General features: G+C 42.2%; 1 protein-coding gene across 1 annotated transcript; it reads left to right on the forward strand.

Annotated features, from left to right (window-relative positions):
* The first annotated feature begins 9 nt into the window (after nt 1-9).
* On the forward strand, nt 10-19,013 carry DYNLT2 (dynein light chain Tctex-type 2). The gene is made up of 4 exons (XM_077757408.1): nt 10-73; nt 11,848-12,054; nt 14,590-14,748; nt 18,741-19,013. Exons 1-4 carry the CDS (start codon nt 56-58, stop codon nt 18,849-18,851), a joined length of 495 nt encoding a protein of 164 aa, XP_077613534.1. The 5' UTR covers nt 10-55; the 3' UTR covers nt 18,852-19,013.
* The last annotated feature ends 233 nt before the right edge of the window (nt 19,014-19,246 follow it).

A 19,246-nucleotide genomic window follows, 5' to 3' on the forward strand; every position in this document is an offset into this window, starting at 1 on the left:
GCNCCCGGCGCCTCAGCCGCAGCCGCCGCAGCCTCGGAGGGAGAGGAGGCCCAGCATGTTCGAGAAGGAGTCCGTGAGTGCGGGGCGGGTGTCGGGAGCGGCCGTCTCCTCCCCGCGCCACCGGGCACCCGGCCTGGGCGGTTGGTGCCGCGCTCGGACCGGGGCGCTTGTCCGCCGGCGCGGGTGCGCGCTGCCCGGAAGGAAGGAAAAGTGGCGCACGTGCCGAGCGCACGACGAGGTGTTTTCAGTTTTCAGTTTCAGCCGGCGGCTCGGTGTTTGAGGAACACACAGGAGAGAAAAAATTAAATTGAAAATGTTCTCCCGATTAACTTCTTCTCCGAAATCATTGGAAGATGCCGTTGTGGCGTCTCGGTGGGGTAGCACGGGGACTTCGGCAAGACCGTGGTCCGAGCAGTCCCTGCCATCGAGGCTCCGTGTTGTCTTGAGACTTTGAGTGAAGAGGTCGTTGGTCGGCGACGCAGAGCTCTACCGCCACGGCCGAGACCGCAGCCCGTGTCCGGGGACCCCTGGCCCACAGCCTAACGGTTTCTCCTCCTACTTCATGGGGCTCGTAATGGACAGGAGGCAGGAGAGAAGTGATTGCACAGGTTCTTCCTTAGTGAAGGGATAAGAAAATAAAAGGAAAACCGAGTCAGAAGGCCAGTATTACGTGTAAGGAAGAAATGGTAGAGATGTGAGTTTTCAGCACGTTGGAATCTGTCATTTTCGAACCATACATGCATGCTCTGACCCCAAAGGGGATCATTTGCAGTTGGAAGCCATCTGGAAGTCAAGAGTGGTTGTAGCCNTTCTTAATAAAAAGGAACAAAATACAAATTTTGTTTCTAAGAGGTTTAGGGAGCTAATAATACTATTTTCCTCCAAGTAAAGGCTGGCAAATAAAACAGATTTCTGATGAAGGACTCCTACCAGAAACTACTGATCATAGAACAAAATGTATGAAACAGTGGCTTTTCCATTGATTGGGTATAAGGCAAGACAGGATCTCGGGGGGCAGAGAAATGAGAACAGTGAACCCCTAGATTACCCAACTGCATGATGAGGGATTCCACCCCACACCTGTGGAGAGGTCTCAGCTGAGAAGGATCTGGGATCCAGGGTACATAAAGCTGGTATGAGTGCAGAGCCAAGTATGGGAGAGGAAGGAGCTGTACAGACAGCTCCAGGTGTCTGCAAAGGGTTTTCCTCAAGGCTGCAGCTTAGTGCATCAGTGCATTGGGTAAGGAAGCCACCTGTGGCCAGAGAAAGCCACCAAAGTGAGCAGAAAAAAATCCTTGGACTCATACAAAATCATTTGTTTTCCCACCAGTAAGAGTGGAAAACTGTAGGGCATTGGCTAAAGTGCTAAGAAGTGTATTGTCTCAATACTGGGGGAAGAAATAGCCCTAGAGCCAAAGATTTTTCTGGTCTGGTCTATCAAAGCTTAAAAGCAAGCCTCCATAGAATTAAACTCCTTCTGTTACTACATACTAGAAAAAAGCTCAAGAGTACTTAGAGGAATGCAGAAACATACACTGAAAATGAAGATGAAATTTACAGTATCTTGTGTCCAATAAAATATTTGCAGACCCTCAAACAGGAAAATACAACCCAAAGTGAGAGGAAACAGTAAAAGAACTCAGAATGACAAATGGAAAACACAGAATTAGTGTAAAAGATCACTAAAGTAATTACTATAAATGAGTTACTGCATTAGCTTTCATCAAATTAAAGCAGTTATATACTTATAAAACAGTTAATGCATTCTGTAGATACAAAAACGTACAGAAAAAATTGAATATATGAAATCCAAATGAAACTCTACAGTTGAAAAAAACAATGATGTCAGAGATGTAAAATACACTGAATGGAAATAGATTTGACACTGCAGAAGAGAGAATTAGTGAACCTAGAGACAATAGAAAGAAGACCTGAGGAAAGTATATTAGACCTCAATGAGATATTGAGGAATTTCTGACTATACACACACACACACTCACACATAGTATTTGGAGTCCCCAAGTGAGGAGAGGGGAAGGAGAAGGCGAAAAACATTTGAGGAAATAATAAATTTACAAACTTGATGAAAACTATAAATCCACAAATCCAAGAAACTCCATGAACTTCAAGCACAAAAAATATGAAGAAAATCATGCTAAGATATGTAGTCGTCAAATTGCTTAAAATCAATGATTTAATAATTTAAGGGCAGCTATGGGGAAAATAAGAAAACTTTAAGTAAAACGTCGAAATGAAAATAGGCTTCTCACCAGAAACAATGCAAGCCAGAACACTGAAAAATCTTTCATTACTTTAAAGTCTCTTTAAAGTTGAAAGAACCATCAACCATGAATTCTTTACCAAGTGAAAATATTTTTCAAAAATAGAGGCAAAATAATGGTTTTGTTCAGATAGACAAAAATGAAAACTTCACCAACAGACCAGTGCTATCTGAAATGTGAAAGGAAGTCCTTCAGGCAAAAGGAATGTCATGAGATGTAAATACCTAGATGAAAGAATAGAAAGCATTGGAAGTGATAAATATGCAGATAAATGTATCTTTTTCTGTATTATTAAGTCTGTTTCAAGATTATTGGCTGTAGGGGGGTGCCTTGGTGGCTCAGTCGGTTAGGCATCTGACTTCGGCTCAGGTCACGATCTCACGGTTCATGGGCTCGGGGCCCCACATCGGGCTCTGTGCTGACTGCTCAGAACCTGGAGCCTGCTTGGGATTCTGTCTCCCTCTCTCTCTGCTTTTCCCCCACTCACGCTCTGTCTCTCTCTCCTTCAAAAATAAATAAACACTAAAAAAAAAAAAAAAAAGATTATTGGCTATAGGTTACCTGGGTGGCTCAGTTGGCCAAGTGTCTGACTTTGGCTCAGGCCGTGATCTCACGGTTCCTGAATTTGAGCACCATGTCAGACTCTCTGCTGTCAGCGTGGAGCTGGGATCCTCTGTCCCTCTCTCTCTCTGCCTCTCCCCCTCTTGTGCACTCACTCCCTCAAAAATAAATACAGTTAAAAAAAAAAAAGATTATTGGCTGATTAAATCCAAAATAACATATTTGGGGCTTGTACCCTCAAAATATTTTATTTATAGAGGTAAAATACATGACAGTTCTAGCACAAAGGCCAGAGAGTTGGCAGGAGAGGGCATATACCATTGTAGGACCCTTGCTGTATATGAAGTGGCATAATATGACTTGAAAGTAGGCTGATAAAGATATATACTATCAGGCCTAAAACTACCACCGGAAAATAATAAAGTCAATAGGCCAACAGGTAACAGATGAATCATGAAAAATACTTAAAGGAAAGCATAAAAAATAAAAAGAACAGGGCACCTGACTGGCTCAGTTGGTAGAGCACCGAATTCTTGATCTTGGGGTTGTAAGTTTGAGCCCCATGTTGGGTGTAGAAATTACTTAAAATCTTTACAAAAATAAAAGCAAAGAATAGATGAAACAAATAGGAAACCAAACGTGAAGGATTAAACATAATGACATTCATGTTGTTATAACACCCCAATTAAAATTCAGATTACTTATAAAAGCAAGATGAAACTATGTATTGTCTACAAGAAACACTAAAATGGAAAGGATACTATGTGAACACTAATAGAATACTGAAGTACATATATTAGTATCAGACAAAATATATTTCTAAACAAAATATAAGAGATAAGGGAAATCGTTTCATAATGCTGAAAAATCAGTTCATCAGAAAGACCTAACAATCTTAATTTTTTTTGCACCTAAAGTCAAAGCTTTGAAACACAGGAAACAAGAACTTCATGTATTCTTACAGAAATCGACATCCATAACTACAGTTAGAAATTTCAATATAAGCATCTCTATCAATAATTGATGGAACAAATAGACAAAAAAACTAATAAAAATATAAAAGACTATAAATGAACAATAATAACTTGTATTAGTGCAGTTTTAGCACATACTCCATGCAACCCCAGCTGAATAAGTGTTGTTTAGAAGTGCACATGAGGAGCACCTGGTTAGCTCAGTGGGCTCAGCAACCAGCTTCAACTCAGGCCATGATTTCATGTTTCCTGAGTTCGAGCCCCACATTGGGCTCCATCCTGGGAGTGTGGAGCCTGCCTGGGATTCTTGCTGTCTCCTCTCTGCCCATTTTATGCTCACACTTTCTCTCAAAATAAATTTTTAAAAAAGTGCACATGAAACATCCCAATGAATGTTTTCTGGGACATGAAACAAGTCCCAGTAACTTAAAAAGGATTCAGATAACACGAAGTATGTTCTTTGACCATAATGGAATAAATTAGAAATCGTTAACAGAAAGGTATATTGAAAAATGTAAATTATCTGAAAATTAAATGACATACTTCTGAATAACCCAGGGTATAAGAAAATAAAAGAGAAAATATTTTAAACTGAATGAAAATACATTTCAAAAAATGTAGGGTGTGCCGATAGCAGTACTTGGGGAAATTTGTAGCCCTAAATACTGATATTAGAAAAATTTCAAGTCTAAACTCAAAGTAAATGAAAGTAAGGAGGTAATAAAAAGTGAAAGTCAACGAAATAGCACACTGAAAAATAAGATTAATGAAGCCAAAAATATTTTGGGAAGATCAATAAATTTGATAAACCTCCAGCCTAAAAGTTGACAAACAACAGCTGTGGGTCAAATCTAGCTTGCTACCTAGTTTTGTACAGTCTATGAGCTGAGAATGACTTGTATATTTTAAAAGGATAGATGGAGACGGGGAGGCAGAAGAGGAAGGGGCAGCTGGAAGAGGAAAAGCAGTAGCAGCTACCACAGCTGGTCCACAGTGCCTAAAATATTTACTAGCTGGCGCTTAGCAAATAGAGTTTGCCAACGCTTGCTGAAGCCAGACTAATCAGGCTCTCAATACCGGGAATGAAAAGGAAGAATCACTACAGACCCAATAAGCATTTAAAACAGATCATAAGGAAATATTAAAAACAGCTATGATCCTTATTTCAACAACTTGGTTAAAATGCACAAATTCCTTGGAAGACACAGTTATGGGTTGAATTGTATTCCCCTAGGATTCACATGTTGAATTCCTGATTCCCAGTACCTCAGAATGTGAGTGTATATGGAGATAGGGCCTTTAAAGAGGTAAGTTAAATTGAGACTGTTGGGGTACACCAACAGTGTGGGGTACACATTCAGTCACACTTATGTCCTTTTGAGAAAAGGAGATAGGGGCAGAGATGCACAGGGCAAAGCATGCGCAGCAGAATAACCATGTGAAGAGGCAGCAAGACGGCAGCCATCTGCAAGAGAGAGGCCTTAGGAAAAACCAATCCTGCTAGCACTTTGACCTTACATCTCCAACCTCCAGAATTGTGAGCAAATAAACTTCTGTTGTTTAAGCTGCCTGGTCTTTGGTATTCTGTTATGGCAGGTCTAGCAAACTAATATACAGACACAAACTACTATAACTCACTCTAGAAATAATATATACCCTGAATAGTCCCTATATCAAAGAAAGTGAATATAGAGTTTAAAACCTTTCCATAAAGAAAACTCCAGGCCCACATGGATTTTATGGTGAGTTTTAGCCAAAAATTACAGTGTTCTAGAAAAATGAAGAGAATTCTTCCCAATTCTCCCATGAGGCCAGCATTTACCTTGCTTTCAAAACCAGAATAATAACAAGAAAACAAACCAATATTTCTCATGAACATAGATGCAAAAATTCTTAACAAAACTCTGGCAAATTAAATCCAACAACATATAAGAAAACCAAAATACAGATAACTATACGCAACACAGGAGCCCCTAAATACATAAAGCAAATACTAACAGATGTAAAGGGAGAAACAGGAATGCAATAACAGTAGGGGACTTTAGTACCCCACTTACATCAATAGGTAGATCATTCAGACAAAAAATAAGAAAACATCAGCCTTAAGTGACACAGACCAGATGGACTTTACAGATATATACAGAACATTCCATCCGGAAGCAGCAGAATACACATTCTTCTCAAGTACCTATAGAACATTCTCCAGGACCTATCACATGTTAGGCCACAAAACAAGTCTTCATAAATTTAAGACTAAAAATATGAAGCATCTTTACCAACCACAGTGGTATGGAACTAGAAGTCAGTTATAAGAAGAAAACAAGAATTCACAATATATGAAGATTAAAAACATTCTAGGAAACAATGTGACAATGTAAAGTCAAAAGAGAAATTTAAAAAATTACATGTGAAAAATGGAAATACAACATATCAAAATTTATAGAATGCAACAAAAGCATTTCCAAGAGGCAATTTCATAACAATAAATGTCTACATCAAGAAACAAAAATCTCAAATAAGCAACCTAGCTTTATACCTCAAGGACTAGTAGAAGAACAAATAGACCCAAAGTTAGTAGAAATAAGGAAATACTTGAGCAGAAGTAAATGAAATTGAAAAGGGACAATAGAAAAGAGCAGTGAAAATAAGAGCTCATTCTTAGAAAAGATAAAACAAAATTGACAAACCTTTAGTTTCACCAAGAAATAAAGGGAGAGGACTCAAATAAAATTAGAATGAAAAAGGAGACATTACAACTGTTATCACAGAAATACAAAGAATCATTAGAAATCACTACCAGTATTACTACCAGATATGCCAACAACTTGGACAAACCAGAAAAAAAATGGATAAATTCCTAAAATAGAAAAATCTGAACAGAATAATTATTAGTAAGGAGATTACATCAGTAATCAAAAACCTCCCAGCAAAAAAGTCCAGGACCAGATGGCTTCACTGGTGAAGTCTACTAAACATTCAAGGAAAAATTAATAGCAATATCCTCAAACTCTTCAAAAGAATAAAAGAGGAGGAATGCTTCCAAACTACTTTCACTAGGCCACATTACCCTGATACCAAAACTATACAAGGATACCACAGAAAATTATAGGCCAATAAACCTGATGAATGTAGATGCAAAAATCCTCAACAAAATACTAGCCAACTAAATTTTATAGTATATTAAAAGGATCATACACTATAATCAAGTATTTGTCCAGAGATGCAGAGATGGTTCAAAGTCCCCAACAGTGCAAGATACTGCATTAGTAAAATGAATGATAAAAATCATACCATCTCAATAGATGCAGTAAAAGCATTTGGTAAAACTCAATATCCACTGATCATAAAAACACTAAACAAAGTGGGCATAGAGGGAACATACCTCAACATAACAAAGCTCATATATGACAAGCTCACAGAGAACATCATACTCAATGGTGAGAAGCTAAAAACTTTTCCTCTAAGTTCAATAATAAGATAAGGATGCCCATTCTCACCACTTTTCTTCAACATTGTATTGGAAATCCTAGCCAGAGAAATTAGGCAGGAGAAAGAAAGAAAAGGCAACCAATTAGGAAAGGAAAAAGTAAAACTGTCAATATTTGTGTATGACATGATATTATACATAGTAACCCCTAAAGACTCCAATTAAAAAACAGAACTAATAAACAAATTTAGTAAAATTGCAGGATACAAAATCAATGTGCCAAAAATCTATTGCATTTCCATACATAAACTATCAGAAGGAAATTAAGAAAACAATCCTATTTACAATTGCATTAAAAATAATAAAATATCTAGGACTAAATTTAACAGAGGAGGCGAAAGTCCTTTACAGTGAAAACTATAAGACACTGAAAGAAATTGAAGAAGACACAAATAAATGGAAAGATATTCAATGTTCGTGGATTGAAAGAATATTAAAATGTACATACTACCCAAAGCAATCTACAGATTCAGTGCAATCCCTAATAAAATTCCAGTGACATTTTTCATAGAACAAATAATCCTAAATTCTGTATGGAATCACAATAGACCTTAAATATCCAAAGCAATATAGAGAAATAAGAACAAAGCTGGAAGCATCTCACTTTCTGATTTCACGCTGTGTTATGAAGCTATAGCAATCAAAACAGTATGGCATTGGCATAAAAACAGACACATAAGCCAGTAGAACAGAATAGAGTCCAGAAATTAACTCACACATTTATGGTGAGTTAATTTATAACAGAGCCAAGAATATACAATCAGGAAAGGACAGTCTTTCCAATAGCTGGCTTGGGAAAACTGGACCACTACCCTACATGTACACAAAAATAAACTCAAAATAGACTGAACATTTGAATGTAAGACCTGAAACCATAAAACTACAAAAATAAACTCAGGCAGTAAACTCCTTGACATCAGTCTTGATGATGATTTTTTGATCTAACTCCAAAAGCAAAGGCAGCAAAAGCAAAAATAAAGAGGTGGAGCTACATCAAACTGAAAAGCTTATGCACAGCAAAAGAAATCAACAAAATGTAAAGGCAACCTACTGAACAGGAGAGATTATTTGCAAATCATATATCTGAGAAGGGTTTAGTATCCAAAATACATAAAGAACCCATTAAACTCAACAGCAAAAAAAACCTAACAATTGAATTAAAAAATGACCAGAAAATCTGCATAGGCGTTTTTCCAAAGAAGACATATAGATGGCCAACAGGTACATGAAACGATGTTCAACATCCCTAATCATCAGGGAAATGCACATCAAAAGCATAGTGAGATATTACCTCACCCCTATCAGATTGACTATTATCAAAAAGACAAGAGATAACAAGTGTTAGCAAGGGTGTGGAGAAAAGGCAACCCTCTTGCGCTGTTGGTGGGAATGTAAATTGGTGCAGCCACTGTGCAAAACAGTATCGAGGTTCCTCAAAAAGTTAAAAGTAGAACTACCCTGGATGTTTGTCCAAAGAAAATGAAAACACTAATTTTAAAAGATATATGCATCCCTATATTTATTGCAACATTATTTACAATAACCAACATATGAAAACGACCTAAGTATATGTATTCAGCCATAAAAAAAAAAAAAGATTGAAATCTTGCCATTTGCAATAGTGTGTGTGGACCATGAAAGCATTAGGCTAAATGAAATGAGTCAGACAAATACTGTATGATCTTGCTTATATGTGAAATCTAAAAATAAAAATCGGTAAAGGGAGTCAAAAGTACAAACTTCGTATAAAATAATGATGATGATGATGGTATATTAAGTTTAAGAGAGGTTTGTTCCAGGAATGCAAGGTTGGTTAAACATTCATATTAAGAAACTATTAGTGATGATGAAAAATAGGCTGGCAAATGGTAAGCTCTCTACTCAAATCAAATGAGCTTACCCAAATAGTCACAGGCATAGCTGGACAGTGACATATGTCTAAGGTGATGACAGATGCCTATCTCTATGAAATGTTTGCAGTGGTGGAACAGATGATGTGTACTTGTTATAATCAGATGTGAAGAGAAGAGTTGGAAGATTCTGCACTAAACTAAAAAAGAAAAGATTCTTTCTGTTGCTAACTGCACAGCCAGATACACCTCCTCAGAAAGGGCACAGAAAGGGAAGCATTGCTCCAGTGCCAGTTTCAGCCACACATAGAAGCATCAGTGGTAGAGAATACTCTCTCACAATACTCCTTGGATTGTGGTTTTTAATATATACATTTTAAACTATTGGCCTCTGCAGTAAGATATGAAAAGGTGGGAGGATGATAGAAATATGTAGACCCGTATTACATATTTAGGAAAAATCTAGAGGTAATAAACATTAAAATTAATAAAAGTTTAATAGCTGAGTGCAACAGTAATTCTATATTAAAACAACTCCTGAAAACATAAAACATGTTTTTAAGTCATCTTAAAGGCTCATCAAAAGAATACCAAAATTGGGGTGCCTGGGGGGCTCAGTCGGTTAAGCCTCCGACTTCGGCTCAGGTCATGATCTCGTGGTTCGTGATCACACGGATCCTGCGTCGGGCTCTGTGCTGACAGCCAGCTCAGAGCCTTGAGCCTGTTTAAGATTCTGTGTCTCCCTCTCTCTGGCCCTCCCCTGCTCATGCTGTCTCTCTCTCAATCAGAAATAAGTAAAACATTTTTAAAAATAAAAAAAATAGAATACCAAAATAATAAATGCTAAAGAATAAATTGAAAGATTTGTGTTAACATAAAAAAATTCTTTGAAATAAAAATTCTTTTTTTTTAAGTTTATTTAGAGAGACAGAAAGAGAGAGAGAGCAAGGTCAGGGGAGGGGCAGAGAGAGAGGGAGAAGGAGAGAACCCCAAGCAGGCTCCATGCTGTCAGCACAGAGCCCCATGTTGGGCTTGACCTCATGAACTGTGAGATCATGACCTGAGCAGGAACCAGGAGTCGGGAGCTTAACCGTCCGGGCTACTCAGGCACCCAGGAAATACAAATTCTTATAAAAATGTCAAAGCAAACCATGTGCCTGGTTAGAAAAGCAATTATAAATCTATGGAGTTATTTAGTTAACGTTATTTGTTAAAAGCATTGTAAAGTATACAGTTATCACCTCCATCCAGGCCCTGATCTCCCTGTAATCTATTCACCACACCAGCCAGAATGACCTTTTAAAACTGTAATTTAGAATATATTGTGCTCGCTTAAATTTTTCCAGTGGCTTACATTGTTTTGAGAATAAAATCCGAAACCCTTACCACATTCTATTCAGTGCTACCTGCCCTGCTCCTGGGCTGCCTTCCTAGCGTCACCATGTCACCACTCTGCCTCGCTCAGACACTTGAGACATAGTGAGCACAAACCTGCCCTTACAGCACACTAAGTTTTTGCTTTGAAGCCTCTGCCCTTCCCTATTTCCTGTTCTTTTCGGGCCGAGGGGCCTTCTCTAATCATTCAGTCTAAATAGACCCTCACAGTGAATTTCTACCAAGTCATGTGATTTTATAGCAATTGCCACTATTTAAGTTAGCTTATATATACTTTTTAATTGTCGATCAGCCCTCCTCTCCACTAGAAAGATAACTCTATATATATGCAGACGGCTTGATTATGAATTAACACAAGCAGAACAATTGATTGCTAGATATTTCAATTAGGCTCACCTCTGTAACTTCAGAACCTAGGACATTTTTCTGGAACATATTAGGCACCAAATAAATATTTCTTTAAGGAGTGTTGAATGTCACAGAATGAATGTTGAAAAAGCATAGAATTCAAAAGCATAGAATAACATATATACCAAACCAATATGTTCTTTTCAACTTAAGACTTATGTAATGTTATGTTATGTAAATATGTAAAATGACTTAGGTAAATAATGTCATTTGTTCAAAGACAGCTAAATAAAAATGATATAATTAAAATTATAAGAAGACAATGAAGGATAATATCTTCATAACCTCGGGGTAGAGAACTTGAGTTTTCTTTACATGACCATCTTCAAGCCACCCAGTTGGCTGCTCTGGAGCCTCTCGTTTCCAGTTCTTTGGTATCTTCTATGGATATTTTAAGTATATGTTTGTAAATTTGTGTTTCTGTGTGTTTGTGTTTATAGATAAATAGATGGATGATAGCTAGCTAGCTAGGTTCTTTTTTCTCTCTTTCTTTTACCAAATTGATAGCCAGGAGTGAATTAGTAAATCTAGGGTTTAGCAACCTCTTTATCACAGAAGTCAGTTAGAATGGATTTCCAAACAGGGTTCTTAGATCTAAAATTTCATTTTACAATTAAAAAAGTAGGGATGCCTGCATGGCTCAGTGAGTTAAGCATCCGACTTCAGCTCAGGTCATGATCTCACAGCTCATGAGTTTGAGCCCCACGTCGGGCTCTGTGCTGTCAGCTCAGATCCTGGAGCTGCTTCAGAGTCTGTCTCCCTTTCTCTCTACCCCTCCCCCACTCGTGTTCTGTCTGTCTGTCTCTCTCTCGAAAATGAATAAACATTAAAAAATAAAAATAATAAATAAATAAAAAGTAATCTCTCTCTCTTCTCTCCCTCCCTTTCAGTATGCACAACTTTTAAGAGACAGGCTGAGAGAATCATTTCATGATGTTCAGTATGTAGAGCCTCCATTTGATGAGTCAATTGCTGATATAGGTAAAGAATGGAAGAGTGCCCTGGCAAAATTAAAGTTTGCTAATACATATAGAATGGAGCCATTGAAAAAATTCCAAGCTCACTCAGTGGAAACTAAAGTCCAGCAGATATTAGAGGTAGGTTGGTAAGTATGTATGATAGCAGTATCTTAGCTTTGGAGGTTTGATGAACTATATTAAGATTTATGACTATATACTTACCCTGATTGACTTTTTGTATTATATCTCTGAAAATATGAAAGTACTTTGTATTCATACTCAAGCATCTTCACATTGATGCTATGAGCTAGACTTAAAGGAAATATTCTTTTGTTATTTCATTCATCTCTTAATTATCCATAAATTATTTATCCCTCAGAGTCTATGCTTTCCTATATTTGGAGGAATGAGTTAAACAAAGCACACTGTGTACGTGTGGGAAGTTGGCTCCTGTATACTAACGCTTCTAAGGACAGGCAGCCGCCAATGGCGCATAGGTTTTCTTCTTCAAACTGACTGGAATCTAAAGTTCCGTTAAGACAGTTGTTTGAAACTCAGCTACTTGTTTCCAGGATAGTCCAAAAAAGCTTCTTCAATTTTATGAACCGAATCCTGTAATACTAACATTAATACAACATTGTTTATACTAGTATTGGTATCTGAAGGCTACATTGTTCAGATGAAGATAGTTCCTTCATCACATTTCTTAGCAAAGGAAAAAATATTTTTTACTTATAGAAAGTTTGAGGGACCACTTCTTTTTTTATAATGTTTTATTTATTTTTGAGAGAGAGAGAGAGAGAGAGCGCATGAGCAGGAGAGGGGCAGAGAGAGAGGGAGACACAGAATCCAAAGACAGGCTCCAGGCTCCGAGCTGTCAGCACAGAGCCTGACTTGGGGCTCAAATCCATGAACCGTGAGATCATGACCTGAGCTGAATTTGGATGCTCAACTGACCGAGCCCCCCAGGCGCCCCATGGGACCACTTTTTCCGAATCCCCTTTGTATCGGTGGCATCTAGTTCTGGGCACCAGGCACCCAGGCGTTTTCTGATGGCTGCATTCCCCTGTGGGAATTCCCCCGTGGGATTCCACCAAGCCTGATTCTAACCCAGATCCGTTCCTTGTTTCAGTGTTACCTCCCCTCCAGTTTATGAGGTAAATTCCTTCAGTAACAACTGATGTGAGCTAGCTATTGGGAAGAAAGCATTAACTTATTTTGTATAAATGATTAATACTCCTTTAATCTTAGCAAAGTGAATTAACTTTTATGAATACAGAAGAATATTTAGGAGGCTACTCTAATCTCCCTCCACCTGTGTAGACAGATACATTTCTAACCTAAACTAATAATTGTCCGATACTGTTTGGTAATGACATTATGGCTCATAGCTTCAGGAAATAAAGAAATTCAACTCAATTTGATACATTAAAATAATTACTGATTACCTTCTTCTCTTATCTAATTAACAGCAAGCATATATGACATAAAAGTATACATGGTGTGTCCCTTGCTTGGCCTTAGCACATAGACTGGGTTCAGACTTACTGATTTCAAATTGTATTTACATATGATAATTTACAGAATTGCACTGAGCATGCAAGCGGCCTAAAACAGCGGATTGGATATGTAGGTGGGAAACTAGGGGTCATAAAGAGGCCAGGGACTTTCCCCTGGGTTCATGGAAAATCCAGCATTGTTCTACATGCAGAGATAGCGTATCCTGACGGAGCTTGTGGGTATCTTCCTATAGCAAGTACATGTCACTTCTTAAATAAGAGCATCTGAGTAGGCGAAGACTGGGGTCTGCTGGGCAGAGTCAGAAGAGAGAATGGATGTTACTAGGTGTTTGAGCGATAGAACCAGGGCCAAATGCCTGAGGGAAATGAATTCTTCGAGACCAGTTTTAGGTCCAGCACCATTCTAGAAAGGAATCAAAAAACAAGAGCTACTTCTTTGGTTTTACCTGCCTATAAAAATAGCCAGTAGGAGTTCATCTGTGATTGTGGACCCAGAAGTGTGGTTAATTCATCACTGGTTCACTGGGTGTTCCAATCCGCTTCTGGTTTGTAGGAAAGCCTTGTGCTTCCTGGCTCACATCCTTCTCCCCAGCTATCATTAATCCACAGCAGGCATGGAACGGTGCTCTCCATCTCCTCAGTGCTCTCCGGGAGCCCACAGAGACAGCAGTAGGGTGTGAAGCCGTGGGGACAGGGTTGGAGAAGTGGCTTCAATTCAGGAAGACTGCGGAAGACAGGAATCGCAGAATACAGGCTCTGGTCCAGGAAGTCCAAGCTTGAGGAAAACTAAAGTCTGAGTTTTAGCAAATACGTAAATTATAGAAAGGTTTCCTTTGTCTACCCTAAGAATTCCCAGAAGCATTAAGATTCCCGTGTCTCCCTACTAACGGTTAGATGGGGTGATCCAGTGAAGGAAAACTTACAGCCTCAGCGTTTGTAATGAAGAGCAATTGAATGTAATTGAAAACGAAAATAACTTTTATTCAACATTGTTGAAATAATTCGGTAAGCACAGCATTCATTTCATATCATTTGGTTAGGAACACATGTATTTATTGTAAGTTATGTGCATTATTTAGATACATGTTTTCTTGAATTTTTATGTAGAAAATATTTGGTTTGAAAATTAATATATTTTTTCTATTTTTTAAAGGAAAGTCTTAAAGATGTCAAATATGATGATAAAGTCTTCTCTCATTTATCACTTGAATTAGCAGACCGCATATTGTCAGCAGTGAAAGAATTTGGGTACCACCGTTACAAGTTCATTATAAAAGTATTATTTATTCAAAAGACTGGTCAGGCAATAAATGTAAGTACCATCGTGATCCAGCATCTATCAGTTATAGCTCTAAGATCTCCTCTGCGGTGATTGATCATTAATTGTGTTGCCTCCAAGGCAGTTCAAGACCCTGAGGTGCCTCTCTAATGAGGGCTAATTTTGTTAACTGTATCTTCTTTCGCTGCATGTTATTTGAAAAGTACTAACCCAGAAGTGGCAATTTTCTATTGATAATTTACTAAATTGTATGGCTATCCTGGTCCTTGATCATGTCAAATTTGACAATTTAATGTCATTTGATAATTAACCAGTAAGTTTATTTTGAGCACTAACGGGCGTTAGGCACTGAGAAAAAGAAAGAATGACGAGACATGGACCATGATTATGATTCTCAGGGAGTTTTCACTGCACTCAAGGAAAGAAAACAATGCAGACTGGAGTTGAAGAAATGGAATAGTGAGGACGGGGTTGGGAGACACCTGGGTGCCAGAGCCCAGCCAGCCTAGTATGAACCCTGGCAGCGACAATCACAGCCCGCGGCCCGGCTCTTCATCTATAACACGGGGGTGATAGATACCCCTCCTGGCTGGAGCTGCTCCAAGGATGACATGAGAGGGGCCACCTTACAATCCTCAGCGTGCTCTCCGGCGCAGAGTCCCCAGGAATCAGCAAGCCTGGTCATCTGCGAATGCGAATGCACACCTCTGGGCCACGCAAGAGTGCACATGTGGCAGCGGCACATCTGGCACGCACAGCTGGAGGGAGCTGCGTCGGAAGCGGGCAGGGGGGTGCTGGCCACACGAGTCAGCAAGACAGACGTGGTCCTGGCTCCTGGCGAGAAGAGAATGCCTGCATGCTTCTAGATGGTGATCAGTGCTCCCGAGAGAAAGCTTAGTAGGACAGTTTGATAGAGTGGCAGAGCGGCCACTGGGGTTGTCTGCAGACAGGGAAGTCCCCCTAATATCTGAACGACAAGGAGAAACCAGCTGTGCCAGGGACCAGGGAGAAGACCTGCAACCAGAGGAAACATGAGTGCAAAGACGCTAAGGCAGAGGGACCTTGGTGTGCTCGGTGGTAACCTGTGTGCTTGCAGTATATTTCAGTGGTGGAGTTGGGTATGATGTGTATCAGTGACAGGACCATACGACAAATCAGCCCAGGATTTAGCTTAAAACATTTGTCTGCTCATCATTCTGTGGGGCTGCCCAGATGCACTAGCTGGTTTTCCTGCTGGTGTCCCTGACGCCCTGGTCACTCTGCTGTGTCCCTGATGCCCTGGCCCCCTGGTCACTGTGGCCTTGATGCCCTGGCCCCCTGGTCACTCTGCTGTGGCCCTGATGCCCTGGCCCCTGGTCACTCTGCTGTGTCCCTGATGTCCTGGCCCCCTGGTCACTCTGCTGTGGCCCTGATGTCCTGGCCCCCTGGTCACTCTGCTGTGGCCCTGATGCCCTGGCCCCTGGTCACTCTGCTGTGGCCCTGATGCCCTGGTCCCTGGTCACTCTGCTGTGGCCCTGATGCCCTGGTCCCCTGGTCACTCTGCTGTGGCCCTGATGCCCTGGCCCCCTGGTCACTCTGCTGTGGCCCTGATGCCCTGCCCCCTGGTCACTCTGCTGTGTCCCTGATGCCCTGGCCCCCTGGTCACTCTGCTGTGGCCCTGATGCCCTGCCCCCTGGTCACTCTGCTGTGTCCCTGATGCCCTGGCCCCCTGGTCACTCTGCTGTGGCCCTGATGCCCTGCCCCCTGGTCACTCTGCTGTGTCCCTGATGCCCTGGCCCCCTGGTCACTCTGCTGTGGCCCTGATGCCCTGCCCCCTGGTCACTCTGCTGTGTCCCTGATGCCCTGGCCCCCTGGTCACTCTGCTGTGGCCCTGATGCCCTGCCCCCTGGTCACTCTGCTGTGTCCCTGATGCCCTGGCCCCCTGGTCACTCTGCTGTGGCCCTGATGCCCTGCCCCCTGGTCACTCTGCTGTGTCCCTGATGCCCTGGCCCCCTGGTCACTCTGCTGTGGCCCTGATGCCCTGCCCCCTGGTCACTCTGCTGTGTCCCTGATGCCCTGGCCCCCTGGTCACTCTGCTGTGGCCCTGATGCCCTGCCCCCTGGTCACTCTGCTGTGTCCCTGATGCCCTGGCCCCCTGGTCACTCTGCTGTGGCCCTGATGCCCTGCCCCCTGGTCACTCTGCTGTGTCCCTGATGCCCTGGCCCCCTGGTCACTCTGCTGTGGCCCTGATGCCCTGCCCCCTGGTCACTCTGCTGTGTCCCTGATGCCCTGGCCCCCTGGTCACTCTGCTGTGGCCCTGATGCCCTGCCCCCTGGTCACTCTGCTGTGTCCCTGATGCCCTGGCCCCCTGGTCACTCTGCTGTGGCCCTGATGCCCTGCCCCCTGGTCACTCTGCTGTGTCCCTGATGCCCTGGCCCCCTGGTCACTCTGCTGTGGCCCTGATGCCCTGCCCCCTGGTCACTCTGCTGTGTCCCTGATGCCCTGGCCCCCTGGTCACTCTGCTGTGGCCCTGATGCCCTGCCCCCTGGTCACTCTGCTGTGTCCCTGATGCCCTGGCCCCCTGGTCACTCTGCTGTGGCCCTGATGCCCTGCCCCCTGGTCACTCTGCTGTGTCCCTGATGCCCTGGCCCCCTGGTCACTCTGCTGTGGCCCTGATGCCCTGCCCCCTGGTCACTCTGCTGTGTCCCTGATGCCCTGGCCCCCTGGTCACTCTGCTGTGGCCCTGATGCCCTGCCCCCTGGTCACTCTGCTGTGTCCCTGATGCCCTGGCCCCCTGGTCACTCTGCTGTGGCCCTGATGCCCTGCCCCCTGGTCACTCTGCTGTGTCCCTGATGCCCTGGCCCCCTGGTCACTCTGCTGTGGCCCTGATGCCCTGCCCCCTGGTCACTCTGCTGTGTCCCTGATGCCCTGGCCCCCTGGTCACTCTGCTGTGGCCCTGATGCCATGGCCCCTGGTCACTCTGCTGTGTCCCTGATGTCCTGGCCCCCTGGTCACTCTGCTGTGGCCCTGATGCCCTGGCGCCCTGGTCACTCTGCTGTGTCCCTGATGTCCTGGCCCCCTGGTCACTGTGGCCCTGATGCCCTGGCTCTCTGGTCACTCTGCTGTGGCCCTGATGCCCTGGCCCCCTGGTCACTCTGCTGTGGCCCTGATGCCCTGCCCCCTGGTCACTCTGCTGTGTCCCTGATGTCCTGGCCCCTGGTCACTCTGCTGTGGCCCTGATGCCCTGGCGCCCTGGTCACTCTGCTGGGCTGTGGGTCCAAGATGGCCTCGCTCCTGTGTCTGACAGCCAGCGCTGGATATTGGTTGGGGCACCTGGGATCTTCAGCGCATGAGCCACCATCATCCAGTGGACTGAGTGGGTTTCCTTCTGTGGGGTCTCCTCACAGCGCTCTGAGGAGGCTGGAGCAGAGGACCTCTGACACTTTAATGCAAAGTTACCCGCCACATTCTTTTGCTCAGAGTAAGTCCCAAGGTGAACTCGTACTCAAGGGGTGGAGAAATAGACTCAGCTCTGGGAGAAGACACAAAAGGGTTGTGGCCATTTAGAAACAACGTGAAAAGTAGACTGTAGTAAATTGTGTACGGCTTTGTGAGCGAAGCAAGGGATTTAGAATGTTCTCCAGCAGCTAGCCATTCCTTTATTTCAGAACAAGGTTCTGACAAACTTTCTCTGGAAAATACTGTAAGGACGGAAAAAAAATTCGTGGACTATGACACAGAGGAGAAGTAGTGTATGCAGAAGCCTTAGACCCAGTTTACAGCCTCCTGCCCCGGGCACTCTCTGCTAAGGTCGAGTCTTGGGGAGTCTCCGCGTCAAATAGGTCTGGCTCCAGGGAGAAGAGGGGGCCCAGGAAGCATCGCTGTTAAGACTTCAGGAAAGGGGAGATAGGACAAACTACTTTTTAAATATCACTTTCTAAGATACTTATGCATCTTTTAAAAACATATCAAATTTATATAGACTTAAAAGTTATTTCTTAACATGTTCAATCTAAGGTTGGTGTTTTGAAATCGGTCTGTCACAGATTGCCAGCAGATGGATCTGGGACGTGACATGGGACAGCTGGGTTGCTGCGAAACACGAAACGGAAACGTATGTGGCCTTGGCCCTGGTGTTTGCTCTTTATTGTGAGTAGGGCGTGTTTACTCCTCAACTTTGCAGAGACACAGGACGTCTGTAGACCTGTGAATCTTACAGCAGGCATTGACTCCCTACGCGCTTTGGCCTCCTGTTGAAGCTTCGTTGTATTATTTTAACAACAAACAAGTAAATGCTGGATTTTTTTTAACCTCTGTAACTTCCTAGTTATCATATTTATTCACGTTCTGTTACCCTAAAGTATAAACGTATGAATGATACATAGAGATAGATATGAATATATAAGTGCTTAGACTCTAAGGGGAATTATCTAGCATTCTTGTTAGATTTAAGACAATCAGAATTTGCTAGAGGAAATTATGACACAACCTTGTAAAGTGTCAAATTAAGTAAATGTTAAAATAGATTTTGGAAAACTTCTAAAGGCAGATG

Source organism: Crocuta crocuta, unplaced genomic scaffold (assembly GCF_008692635.1).
Source record: "Crocuta crocuta isolate KB4526 unplaced genomic scaffold, BGI_CrCroc_1.0 scaffold506, whole genome shotgun sequence".
Lineage (NCBI taxonomy): Eukaryota > Metazoa > Chordata > Mammalia > Carnivora > Hyaenidae > Crocuta > Crocuta crocuta.

Excerpts from the sequence above, each read along its gene's own strand:
- DYNLT2 (XM_077757408.1), top strand. Across the intron at positions 12,055-14,589 it reads AAGTCCAGCAGATATTAGAG|GAAAGTCTTAAAGATGTCAA; the intron begins GTAGGTTGGTAA and ends TATTTTTTAAAG. Across the intron at positions 14,749-18,740 it reads AGACTGGTCAGGCAATAAAT|ATTGCCAGCAGATGGATCTG; the intron begins GTAAGTACCATC and ends GGTCTGTCACAG.